Source organism: Mesoplodon bidens (genome assembly GCF_964165515.1).
Source record: "Mesoplodon bidens genome assembly, chromosome: 8".
Lineage (NCBI taxonomy): Eukaryota > Metazoa > Chordata > Mammalia > Artiodactyla > Ziphiidae > Mesoplodon > Mesoplodon bidens.
In genome coordinates, this window is record NC_138165.1 from 75,042,716 (window position 1) to 75,056,492 (window position 13,777).

A 13,777-nucleotide genomic window follows, 5' to 3' on the forward strand; every position below is an offset into this window, starting at 1 on the left:
CTCTAAGAAGTATCAACAGAAGAAAACAAATATTTCATTTTCCAAACTAAGTAGAGTATGACAGATACATATAAAAACAAAATTTACCAGCAAAAGATATGCTGTTAAACCAAAAGACTGAAGAATGATACCAAGAAACTAAGTCAAGAATAATACAGAATTTATTTTACGTGGCTGTCAGGAGAATAGAGACATTTAACACTTTAAAATTTTTCTACTGTCATGTTATTTTCAGTACAAAATTTTATCAGCAACATCTTTTTACTTTTACATTTTTTACTTTTCTCCTCCTTAGCCAAGAACCTCATAAGAAACCAGCATAGGGAAATTAATAAAATATAATAGGATTATAATACCTGAAGCATTACAGTTTCAAAGAATTTGCCTGCTAATGACAAATTTACCTAAAAATAATACTCAAAACTCTACTTAAAATTAAAACATGCTATTACTACTGACCTGTTAAGTCAGAAATTATTGATGGATTTTCCTCAAAGTGTTTTGCTGGGTGTCTTATGAAGTGGTGATTCAAAACTGACAATTTCTTCTTGGGATTTTGAGTTATCTGGAAAGAACATTGATACATTCTGTATCCTTTTATATCCACTGTGATGACCTAATGAAACTTTGTTTCAAGTAATAATAAGAGCCAACAGTTACTTACTATGGGCCAGGCACTGTTCTAAGTGCTTAACATGGGACTAACTATGCTTTGAGTTAGTTTCCCTGTATATATGTTTGTTTCTCCTCCTCAACTATATGCCTCTTGAGGAGTAAGAATCATATCCTAACATTTTATTGTCTAATATTTAGTTTAGTATATCATATATACTGAGTTTGTGAAAGAGAGCTCAGATTCATATTATTTTGATTCTTAGCAGTATTAGTCAAAAATTTCTCATTTGTCCCTTAAAATGTGTAAAATACTTATCCATCCAGAATTATAATTTATTACATGCTAGTATTAGCATTTTCTCACCTTAGAATTTAATGGAAAACAAGATTTGATTTGTTAAAATTAGTTTGATGTATAATTTTTAAATAATATACCTGAGATTCACCTGTTCTTCATTAGTTGAAATGGGGTTTTTCCTAAACCTACCAAATGTCATTTAAAATACAAACTGGTCAAATACAAATTTTAATTGATTCTACTGTTGTATATAGTTGAACAGGTTAAACACATTTGCGATAGAGTCACAATTAAAACAAGGTTGAAAAACTGAAAAACATTTACATTCCATGACTACATGATTCCAATGTTAACAGTGTTGACTCTATGAAGCTGATTTACTTTAATAAATATACTAACTTAAATATGGTATCTTGTGGTTTAAAACGTGGTAAAACAGATCAACTTGTGTCTCTCTTTTACTGCATTCTTCAGGAGAGAGCTAAATATCTATCATTCTCCCTAATAATAGTTATGCAGCTTTCTGAAGGGTTAAGGAAAAAAATATAGACACTACCCTACTCCTAAGAGAGAATACTTAGGAGCAAGGTTAAGACACAATGACAAGGAAGCATTACCCAGAGATTTACTGAGAAAGAAGCCACACATAATAGTCTCTCAAAGAACTGGGGCCTTCAGGAAAAAGAATCCAAAAATATATGCCATAATGGAAAAAATTACCAAAAATACAAGGAATGTTTTCTCCAAAAAGAGAAGCCAGAGCTGTAGTTCTCAAAACATGCTTCTATGGAACAGTGATGCACTGCAAAGTGACCTGAGGTGAAAGGCTGCTTACAATGAATAATGGCAATCTGTTCCCAATTCACAGGAAAAAAAAATTAAGTTAATAGAATTCTCTGAATTTTGCTGAAATCCTTGGTGCCCACTACTATTTATCTGCTGGCAGACAAGAAAGAGATGAATGAGTAATATGATTTCCAGGTATCCTGCTAACTGAACAACTCAGAAAATCACTAGCTGGGAGAGTTTATATGTAAAATATCAATACAGAAAAGGTTTGACTCTAGAAGTACACAATTTAAGTTCTGGTGAGCTTGTGTTATTCAATGAATGTAGACATTTTGATCCTACTGCATAAGGATATTTGTAATAAGTATTTCCCTTAAGGTAAAAAAAAAAAGTCAGAAGGACATATATCAAATTTTAAACAGTAAAGGGGAAGAACTGAGGAAGATTTAAGGTATTCTTTCACTTTTTCATTTTTATTGCATTCTTAATTATTAATAGTTATCCAAGATTACAGATAAAAATACAGGTATTTCCATTTTCAAACTAATTAGTCAGTATAAGGTGTAGGCTTCTACTTTCATCAAAGTAAAAAAACGTATTAAATCTATCACTGCTCTAACAAAAGCTTTTACTTCACTGAAATAACTTTTAGTTTAAAAATACATACTTGTTTAGTATCAGCATCAATAAGATCAAAGAATGCTCGAATTGTAGTCAATTGTAATTGTTTACACCTAAAGAATAAAATAAATGTTACAAATGAAACTTTCTTCAAAAATATACTTTTAATACAAACATAAATAATTCTATTATTTAATGGAATATATGAATTTCCTTTAATGCTGCAAACTCTAAAATTATTTAACACATTATCATTATTAAGCATACATCTTAAAGCTGAAACCTTTAAAAATAAAGTAAATTAAATCTTCCTGGATATTTGAGAGTATAAGTGTCAGGCCCCCGTCTTCCCTAAATCTTCCTGTCTACCCCAGATATGACATATTGTCTGCCCCATCTTCATATGTCTGAACTGTTGTGGTCCTTGCAAACACTACTGATTGCACAACCAGAGGAAGGTGAAAAGAGAATCTTTAAGCCAATGCATATAGAGATAAAATACTAGGATTTATATATTTCTTGACCCTTATTTAACCTATTTCTTTATTTATATTAAGGGTAAATCTAATTCCTACTTGGTTTTCCATGTGTTGCTCTAGAATATGCAATGCTGCATTTATCAAGTCTGAGTTTGGTGATTGGCCAAGAGCTCAGAAAGTCCTACCACAAGTATCTTTGATTCTGCCCAGCTCTGACAAATTCTAAAATTTTGACATTATCATTTGAGACTGATGCTACTGGTTCTTCAGGAGATGATTTTATAGGTTGTCAAGGACACCTTGGTTAAACTGAGACAAGAACAAAGGCTGAAGTTCTAAACCCCTAAGTTAATCTTTCTCCCAAATCCTTATTTATTTATGGATAAAGCTCTAAGAAAGCTAACAAACCAATCAATTCATTGATGAGAAAAGAGGACCACCACAAATTGCCAAAATAAGTTATATTAACTTACCATACAATGGAGAGGTGGTCTGTTGAAACCCAGGTCTTAGGCACTGCTGAACTCTAAATGGAAAGAAACAAAAATCATACTTAAGAAAAATGCACTTGTTATTCTCCAAAAGGCTTGAAATTCTTATAGGCTAATATTTAGAAACATGTAACATTAGTTTCACTATTTTATGATGCGCAGAAATTTTTAACCAATGCACTCTTGTAAAAGGCGACCCAAAAATATTAAGATATTGAATATTTCCTGCATAAAATAATTATTTGTCATTACTACTTAGTCAAGCTTAAATTACCCTTTAAAATTATTAAAACATCCACAGATTACTTACTGAAGTTTACTGTCTAACTCTTCATTACTCTAAAAAGAGGTTAAGTTTATGATTCTTTAATAAATCATAGTGTATATATAAATTATAATAGATATTTCAGTAATTTTAGTTCTGACTAGACAATCACTTACTAAGTTCTAAGATGTTAATTCTAATCAGGATGTGCCTGAGAGAGATCTAGGCCTGAGGAGATTTTTCAAAATAAATATGCCTAATCACAAAACTACCGAATCGGACTTTTATAAGTGGGGTCCAGACTTATTAGGAAAAAAAATCCCTAGATGATTAGCATATATACTACTGGTTAGAGACAGAAGGGCAAAAGCCTAGTAAAAAATATAACTATTTTCAGAAGGCTTCCTAACAGTGGCACAGCACCTTCCAAGAACTAGAGACTTCTATTTATACAGGGTAATGACCTCTCTGTGAACAGCATCTTACATACAATGGGGAAACATTAAGTAAATCTGATATTATTATTCATGTCATCTCTCTCTCTACACTGTCAAAGACACAATGAGATGCCCTCACTAGAACTGTCAAAACAAAATGAAAATAGGAAACTAACAATGCTGTATGCAAGAAAATTTAGAGGCCTAACATGCCTCTTTGTTTTTGTTTTTTTTAAATAAATTAATTTATTTATTTTTCTTTTGGCTCCATTGGGTCTTTGTTGCTGCGCATGGGCTTTCTCTAGTTGCGGCAAGCGGGGGCTACTCTTCGTTGTGGTGCACAGGCTTCTCACTGCAGTGCCTTCCCTTGTTGCGGAGCACAGGCTCTAGGCGTGCGGGCTTCAGTAGTTGTAGCACGCAGGCTCAGTAGTTGTGGCTTGCGGGCTCTAGTGCGCAGGCTCAGTAGTTGTAGCACACGGGCTTACTTGCTCCGCGGCATGTGGGATCTTCCTGGACCAGGGCTCAAACCCACGTCCCCTGCATTGGCAGGTGGATTCTTAACCCCTGTGCCACCAGGGAAGCCCTATGCCTCTTTAATTTAAAAAAACAGGTATTTGTAACAAAAAAAGGTATTTATAACTTCTAAGGAGTCATTGAGTCATTGTCACCATTGTACTCTGCAACTATCAATGTGTATTTGGGTTGGAGGCTCTAAAGTTGAAAAAATCTATAGATTACTTAATGAACTTATAAGCATTAGCTATCTTATTTAGAAATTGCTGCTGGCAACTTACTTTAAAAAATTAAGACAACCAGAGTTCACTGTGGTATTAAGGTTAGATGCTCAGTAAAGTAAGAACTCACAGTAGACATCATTTACTATTAACAAGGACAAAAGCCAGTTTACTTTCATTCAGTCTAATGAATGCATCTGTGTTAGAGCTGAAAAAAGGAAAGTCAACACACATTATAAAGGTAGTTGCGGGGCTTCCCTGGTGGCGCAGTGGTTGAGAGTCCGCCTGCCGATGTAGGGGACACGGGTTCATGCCCTGGTCAGGGAAGATCCCACATGCCGCGGAGCAGCTGGGCCTGTGAGCCATGGCCACTGAGCCTGCGCATCCGGAGCCTGTGCTCCGCAATGGGAGAGGCCACAGCGGTGAGAGGCCCGCGTACCGCCAAAAAAAAAAAAAAACAAAACAAGATTCCTACTGATGATGAGGTTTGAGAGATTTACCTATTAGTAAATTAGTACTAATTAGTTCCAAAGCTATTATGGCTACCTCACAACTCCTTCAGTTATAAGAAAATGGTGGATAATAGCAGAAGAGCTTAATAATTTTTGTTCTGTGTATGGCAAGCATTCAGTAATACCTATTTACTGAATGAACAACAGTAGGTGAACTGAGCAAAGGAGTATCTATTAAGAGAACAACTATGAAACAAAGAACTATCATCTAAAAAGCAAAAGGAATGCTATAAATTTTCTTTTTAGAAATTAAGTTATATTTGGAGATGACATGTATACTGAGTTTAAAAGTTAAGCTCTTAACTAAAGACGAAGTTTAAGCATACAAAAATAAGTCCTAAAAGGAAACCTGAACTTATTTTACAGAAGCTGTGTATCCCAGTTAAAGACCAAATACTTGATGTCCTAGTAGGGAAGAATAATTAGCAAATTAATTAATCAGAGCTCTATCTATACTATCAAAGCTAATTTTTAAATTTTAAAACCAGTAAACTTTCATTCAAGTTTAAAATTCAAGAGTATGTGAAATGTTTGATCTTCCATTACCACTGTATACAGCATACCACTGAGATACATCCGGAGCCCCTGGGCTTCAGCCCATACTTTTTTATACTTAAAACTCTAATCAATGGATAGGCACTTATTTTGAACAAGAAACAATCATCTTCATAAATAAGAGTCATTTGCACAAAGTTTCTAAGATCCTTTTCACCTTCCATGGATGTAAGTATCCATGCCTCTGTCTTCCCCAAATATTCATATTCATTGTTTCATGTCCTGTCTCTCTCACATTCACATACACATACACATGCACACTTGCACACACACAGTATACCAGACCAACTCAGGAATCATTTCTAACCGATTACATATCATTTCTCCTTTCATGCCCCACTGTGTCCATCATGTTACTACTTTAGTAGAATCTTTAAAAAGATTACCACAACAGATAAGGCACTGGTATGATGGCTTAATTTTGGTAGAAAAGTCAGTCCTGAACGAACTTGGTAATCCCGGAATCCTCCAGCTACAGATAGTGTGGTTAAATTTATGTGTCTAGCATTCAGAATCCAATAGTTGTTTACAGTCATATAAAAATCTGGTGGGAAATAAAAAAGACATACATTAAAAATCAGTAACCATGCCCTGCAACAATAACCCATCTATAATACTAATATTAAACTGAATTCCTGTTTAAGCCATCTGAATTGTCTATAAGCAATGCCATCCACATTTCTCTATTTTGGGTAAAGTCAGTATCTTTACACATACTCTACTTTCCCCATCAGGGTACAAATATTAAGAGTTAGTAAAGGTATCAATAAAGAAAAAAGATAACCCAATTTTATTAGCTTTGACAAGTCCATAGCAAACAGGTCTCTACATTCCACAAGGATGCTGCTTGTTTATGAGCCACATAGTATAGAAAGAAACCCCCGAAATTCTTTCAAAAATATAAGTTTACTATGCTAAGGAGTTATATCAATAGATCTTCCTAATTATGGCTGTGTCCCTGCTTATAAGGGCTTAGCAACTCTCTACTGCAGCCACTGTAGTACTGGTGACCAAACAAAGTACTATTTAAGTTCTTAAAATACAATCTATCAGGACAATGACAGCCACATTAGTCTTGGGACTCTCCGCTGCGGAAAATCTGATGCTTAAGAAGATTCTACCCATTTAGTGTAACAAGCGGTGCACACAGTTTTTCCACTTTATCTAAGGAAGATGAGAAAAATTTAGTGTCGAAGATCTGAGGCCAGGGCAGGGGAGTTCTCATTTCCTATTCTGATTACCAAAACTTACTGCATTTTTTATCCTGACATTTGATCCCATTGATGGCTTTTAACATTTGGAACAGCAAACTCTTCTCATTAAAGATCTCAGTAGTATTCACTTAGATTGAGACAAAGCAGACCCATTCCTAATATCTCCAGAGCTTGGGATAAGAGTTCCTATGAGGTATACATGCCATATGTCTAAATACTTAAAAGTCAAAATTCCAGCTAACAAACTTAAATCAAATGTATTTTCTCTGCCTACCTTGACAAATATATCATTGAAATAACCTGGAAGGCCAGGTTCAAATTAAGAATTCTAGGACACCTCAGAGTTGGACACCGGATTATGGCAGCATAGGGAGAACATATCTCTGGCCACAGATTGCTGTGGAGATCTGCAGCAAAGTGGGAACAGATCACTGTGCTCTCTTCTTCTTCCCATCCACATTCCATCCTGCACCAGAAAGACCTCCTGTGCACATCAAAATTCTGTCTGTACCTCATGCAGAGCCACCCCTTGGCCATAACTCAGGTTCAGGATTCTATATACCTGTCCTCAGGACAGATCCAAGTAAGAGGCTAAGGAAGTGGGCTTCAGGCATATGGGCAAGAAAAGTCTGAAGGACTGGCTACCTGGATCATAGTCCAGAAGTAAAGGTACAGCCTGTAAGTGGGGAGGCTGCTTGGCCTGTACACTCCACACCCTGTGGGGAGTGGCAACACAAGAGCAGGGCTCTCTGAAGTACAGAGCTCAGTGCAAGGCTTCCTTTCCCCTATTTAAGGACAGTATTTCCACCAAGTATAAATAGGGAATCTACTTCTGAAGGTCATATGGGTCTCCTAAAAACTTAAAATCCACCCTTGAACTTTTGCTTTTTCATTCTAATTATGGCTTAATTCAATAAAAAATAAATACAGAATAAATGGCATAGAAGCTTGCTAATTACTGGAGAGGCTCCCTGACCCTAAGAAGCATTTTCAGCCTAAGCCATTTAGAGACAGACCATCAGTATCCTTCAAAAACAGTAAACCTGACTCTCTTGACAGTTCTTTCCTCAAAGAGATTTTTTAAATGCATTTTGAGTAATTATAATTTAACCTGCATGGCTCATCTACATACACCACATAAAATGCAGTAAGAGAAAGAATTCTCAATTGTGATGACAAGTATTATGACTTGTCTATACCTTTAATTTTTTCCTAAACCTATTATAAATAATAATTTATAATTATTAGAATCAGTAAAGCATATTTAACCAATTTCAATAATAAAACAAAAAATTTTTATTACAAGAGTTCTACAGGCAAAGTTTTAAATGTAATAAGGAAAAAAATCAAACTTCTCTTTAAGTGCTACTGCACCAGATATTCTAGCAAGTAAGTTACTCCTTGGCAATGTTATGTTAAGATGGGTGCTTTGGAAAACTACTTTGGTTTGGAGTCACTAGGGTATATGTCTCACTTATCTGTAAACAAAATTTTCACCACAATTAAGATAATGCAAATTTTATAGGGTAAGAAGTTGTGTAAATTTACTGATTAGGAAAAATAATTATTTCTTTCTGAAGATTTTCTTCTACACATACAGCATTCCAAAAAGCAGTGAAGATCATACTTGACTTTAATAAAAAGTTGAGATAGTAGGCATTTAATTCTTACTCTGTGACATTATCCCTATTTAATTAGATGACAACAATCATAAACTCCTACTGTTCATTCAAAATTCCCTGCAGCATTACAGTATTATCCATAATTTTATTTCCTCTGTTATCATAATGTAACTCAATTCAGAGGCAGCATATGTAAATGTTAAAAGTACAGGCCCAGAAACAAGCTTGCTGGAGTACCACTATTTTCTTGCCATGTGACTTTGGGCAAGAACTTTATCTTGGCCTCTTTTTTCTGTCCATGAACGTGGCAATAACAATGGTACCTACCTCAAAGAACTGCCATAAGGATCAAATGATACAATAATCATGTAAAGTTCTTACCACAATATCCAAAATATAATAAGAGCTCTATAAAGATGAGCAATCCTACCTTACCTCATTCAATAAGGTGTTAGCAGACCTATTTTTTTTTTTAAAAAGGCATTTCTACTATTATACTTAAATATAAGGTTATTTTGAATGAAGTACCCAGAGGAGTTAACAAAAAAAAGGAAGTATAAACACACTTTAAGAGACCAAGAGTCATCCTCAAGAATAACTAAAATGAAGCTCAAGTGCCCAGGGGTTATAAGACACATGTTTTCCATGTTAAGATGCAAAAGGGAGAGAAAATTAACAGCAGTTTCAGTTATGAGCCTAAGTTGAAAGTCACAAAAAGAGATGCTCAGAATTGGAGGTGCTGATTTAAACCTAAGCTGCTTCACACATGGATAAACCTGTAGTATACTCTAAAGGGAGTAGTAGCTACAAGGATCTGTTTAATCCTAAACAACAATGGGGAGGTCAGTTAGTGTTTATGTAACAGTACTCACCTGTAATGAAACGATCTAATGGCATCACAGGAGCAACATGAGGTGTTGCTTGTGTAATAAGAAGATTGATCAGATCCTGCTTAAAATTTTTCAACGTAAGCAATGCTCTTGCAACAAGACCACCCATAGAATGACCAATTATTGCCACACTTTTTGGAGCAAATTCTTGACCCTATTTCAAAAATCACCAAGGCATGATTAAGGATTAATATCATAATAAATATACTAAATACTTCTCTCTACATATGAGCAATTTCATAGAAAAAAGAAAATTAAACTATTTATATAACCTCTCATAATAAGATACAGAAATACATTTTCATATATTTGTAATTAGTGTATACATATTTGTGTTTTGCAAACATTTTTAACAGCTAGGCTTTGATTTTCTGAACCAAAATCAGAACACTTGGTCTAGCAAATCATGTTTTTACCATTTGTTATATTATAAGTAAGAGGTGTAATTATATTTGGTGTATACCAGAATATTAGATTTCATAGGATATATAAAGTCAAATCATTTATTTGAAAATGGAAATAGCACAAAAAAGCCAGAACAGTTACAACTGCCACAGCAATATACTACCTCATCATATTGATATATCCTATCTCATCAAATTATTTCTCTATTGTGTGCCTGGGTTTAAAAAGAAGCCAGCATTCCACAACATCTATTCACTGACAATTACATATTATATATATATATATATATATTTTTTTTTTTTTTTTTTTCTTTGCGGTACGTGGGCCTCTCACCGCTGTGGGCCTCTCCCGTTGCGGAGCACAGGCTCCGGACGCGCAGGTTCAGCGACCATGGCTCACGGGCCCAGCCACTCCACAGCATGTGGGATCTTCCCGGACCGGGGCACGAACCCGTGTCCCCTGCATCGGCAGGCGGACTCTCAACCACTGCGCCACCAGGGAAGCCCTACATATTATATTTTTAAAATAAGTTTTTCTTTTTAAAAAATCTTTTCTGCCTCCACATAGTATCCTCAGTTCTACTACCAAACTTCTCCTCATCACCGTCCACACTGATCCTTCATCTATGCCTCTTCTCCTGTTACTATGAATAAATTGGGCCTTGTGCAGAACAGAGTTAACAGAATAGGCCTGAGACTGTTCTCCTTAGAGCAGACTGCATTCAAGGTTGGCTCTGGGCTGCAGTGTGGGACCACAGATTTTGGGAGGGTTCTCATCATTCCTAAATGATAGGAATAGCTCGTCGTTCTAGAACTGTTTTGTAAACAACATGGTTTATGTTGAACACCTTCATACTTCTAGTAGGGATTTTGGTACACGGAAGGCAGAGGCACAGGGTGTCTAGGTGACCAGCCCTCAATAAAAAACCTGGGTCACTGGGTCTCTAATGAGCTTCTCTCGTAGATGACATTTCATACATGTCACAATCGTTGCTGTAGGAATTAAACACATCCAGTGTGACTTTCCTGCAAGAGAACACTGGGAAGCTTGCACCTGGTTTCTCCGGACTTCACCCCATGTACCTTTTCTCTTTGCTGATTTTGCTTTCACTGTAATAAATCATAACCATGAATACAACTATATGCTGAGTCCTGTGGGTCCTCCTTGAGAACATCGAGCCTGGGGATGGTTCTGGTGATCCCCAATACATACCTGATCTTAGCAAAAGCCAAACCCTACGTATGTGCTCTGAAACCTATTCCCTTTGGCCTTCTCAAGTACAATACATCACTCTGGCAATTATTCTCACTTTCTTCTTGCATCACTGTTCCTCCCTCTCTGCTAGATCATTCTCACTAGCATATAATATACTGTTACTCTCCCTTAAAAAATAGAAACAGGGCTTCCCTGGTGGCGCAGTGGTTGAGAGCCCGCCTGCCGATGCAGGGGACACGGGTTCATGCCCCGGTTCGGGAAGATCCTACATGCCGCAGAGCGGCTGGTCCCATGAGCTATGGCTGCTCGGCCTGTGCGTCCGGAGCCTGTGCTCTGCAACGGGAGGAGCCACGGCAGTGAGAGGCCCGCGTACCGCAAAAAAAAAAAAAAAAAAAAAAAGAAACAACTCTCTTTTTGCTTTTACTTTTCCTTAGTGACCACATCTTTTTCTATATACCTCTTTACAGTGCAACTCTTCAAAAACAGTTGTCTACACAGTACTCGCTGTCTGCAATTTCTCATACACCCTTAAACCCACTCTGATCAGGCTTTTCCCCGACACTTTTTAAAAACTGCTCTTATCTGATCACCAAGGAATCTAATGATCAATTCTCAATCCTCATCTTACTTGACCTATCAATGGCATTTGACATAGTTGATCACTTCTTCCTCTTTGAAATGCTTTGCTTGGTTTCCTTGACAAGATACTCTTCTGGTTCTCCCCTTACCTCACTGACTGCTCCTTTTTAGTCTCTTTCTGGTTCCTTCTTATCTCCCCTCATCTCTTAATACTGGTGTGACTCAGACCTCAGTCCTTAGATCTCTTCTTTCACATCTTGAATCCATTAGTGATCTCATCCAGTCTCATGGCTCTATCAAATGCTGTCAACCTTCAAGTTATTATCTCCAGACGGGACCTCTTCTCCTGAACTCTAACCTTAAACTCCAATTGCATGCTAGCTACACTTGGGATGTCTAGTATGTACCTTAAATAGAACCTGTCTAGAACTAAACTCTTAATATCCTTCAAATCTGTTCCTCCTACATCTCCCCCCAGCCTGGTTAATGATAATTCAACCCTTTTAGTTTTTCTAGCTTGGGTCATCCTTAACTCTTCTTTTTCTCTCACATTACCCCTCCATACCTGATGTGCCAGCAAATCCTGTTGCCTTTAAGATTTACACCAATCTGACCATTTCTTATCACCTCCACTGCTATCAACTTGATCCAAATCACAATTATTTGTCTGAATTACTGCAATAGCTTCCTAACTGGTCTCTCTGCTTCTACCTTTACGTCCCTTCAGTTTACGCTCAAGAGCATAACGAATGACACTGTTAAAGCCACATGTCATTCTTTTGTTCAAAAACCTCTTCAGTGGCTTTCCATATCATTTAAAATAAAAGGCAAAATTTGATTTTACACATCTTTTCAAAGAATCAGCCATTGGTATCAATTTTTCTCCACTGTTTGACTGTTTTCTATTTAGCTGATTCCCATTCTCATCTTTATTGTTACCTTATTTCTACTTACTTTGAGTTTACTTTGTTCTCCTTTCTCTAGCTTCTTAAGTTGGAAGGTGAGATGATTGCTTTTAAAGCTTGTTCTTTTCTAATAAAAGCATTTATTTATTTATTTGTTTATTTGTTTTTGGCTGTGTTGGATCTTCACTGCTGTGCGCGGGCTTTCTCTAGTTGTGGCAAGCGGGGGTTACTCTTTGTTACGGTGCACGGGCTTCTCATTGCAGTGGCTTCTCTTGTTGCGGAGCACAGGCTCTAGGCATGTGAGCTCAGGAGTTGTGGCTCGCGGGCTCTAGAGCACAGGCTCAGTAGTTGTGGCGCACAGGCTTAGTTGCTCCACAGCATGTGGGATCTTCCCGGACCAGGGATCGAACCCATGTCCCCTGCACTGGCAGGCGGATTCTTAACGACTGCGCCACTAGGGAAGTCCCTAATAAAAGCATTTAAAACTATATTTCTTCTAACTCTACTTTAACCTTACAAATTCTGATGATGTGTTTTCATTTTAGTTCAATTCAAAACACTTTCAAATTTTACCTGTGATTTTCTGTTTGACCTCTGGGTTATCTAGAAGTCATTTCCAAATATTTGAGGATTTTCCAGATATCTTTTTCTTGTTGATTTCTAATTTAATTCTGTTATATTCATAAAATAAACGCTGTATGATTTCAATCCTCTGAAATTGAGACTTGTTTTACAGCTTAGCATATGGCATACCTTAGTAAATGTTCCATGTGCATTTAAAGAGAACACAGTTTGTACACTTGTTGGGTGTGTTCTATAAATGTCAACAGGTTAAGCTGGTTAACAGTGTTCAAATCTTCCATACTTTACTGATTTTCTAGTTATCTCCTCAATTACTGAGAGAGGATTGTTGAAATTGTCAACTCTAAATGTGGATTTACCTATTTTTCCCTTTAGTTCGTTAGATTCTGCTTCATGAATTTGGAAGCTGTTATTAGGTGCACACTCACTTCAGATTCTTTTGCCTTGTTGATGAGATGACTCTTATTATCATGAAATGTCCCTCTTTATCCCTGTAATATCATTTGTCCTAGAATCTACACTAAGATAGCCATGTCAGCTTTCATACGATCTGTGTTTCTATGTATATT

The 13,777-nt window shown here is 36.5% G+C and overlaps 1 protein-coding gene across 1 annotated transcript in view; it reads right to left on the bottom strand.

The window, feature by feature from the left end:
• Window positions 1–13,777, bottom strand: part of PGAP1 (post-GPI attachment to proteins inositol deacylase 1) — a 70,517-nt gene that overhangs the window by 42,396 nt on the left and 14,344 nt on the right. The window contains exons 4-8 of the mRNA XM_081241813.1: window positions 9,505–9,676; window positions 6,183–6,340; window positions 3,276–3,328; window positions 2,370–2,436; window positions 460–565 (exon numbers count right to left, since the gene is read on the bottom strand). Coding sequence (XP_081097939.1) covers window positions 460–565; window positions 2,370–2,436; window positions 3,276–3,328; window positions 6,183–6,340; window positions 9,505–9,676 — 556 coding nt within the window. The remainder of the gene's footprint in view (window positions 1–459; window positions 566–2,369; window positions 2,437–3,275; window positions 3,329–6,182; window positions 6,341–9,504; window positions 9,677–13,777) is intronic.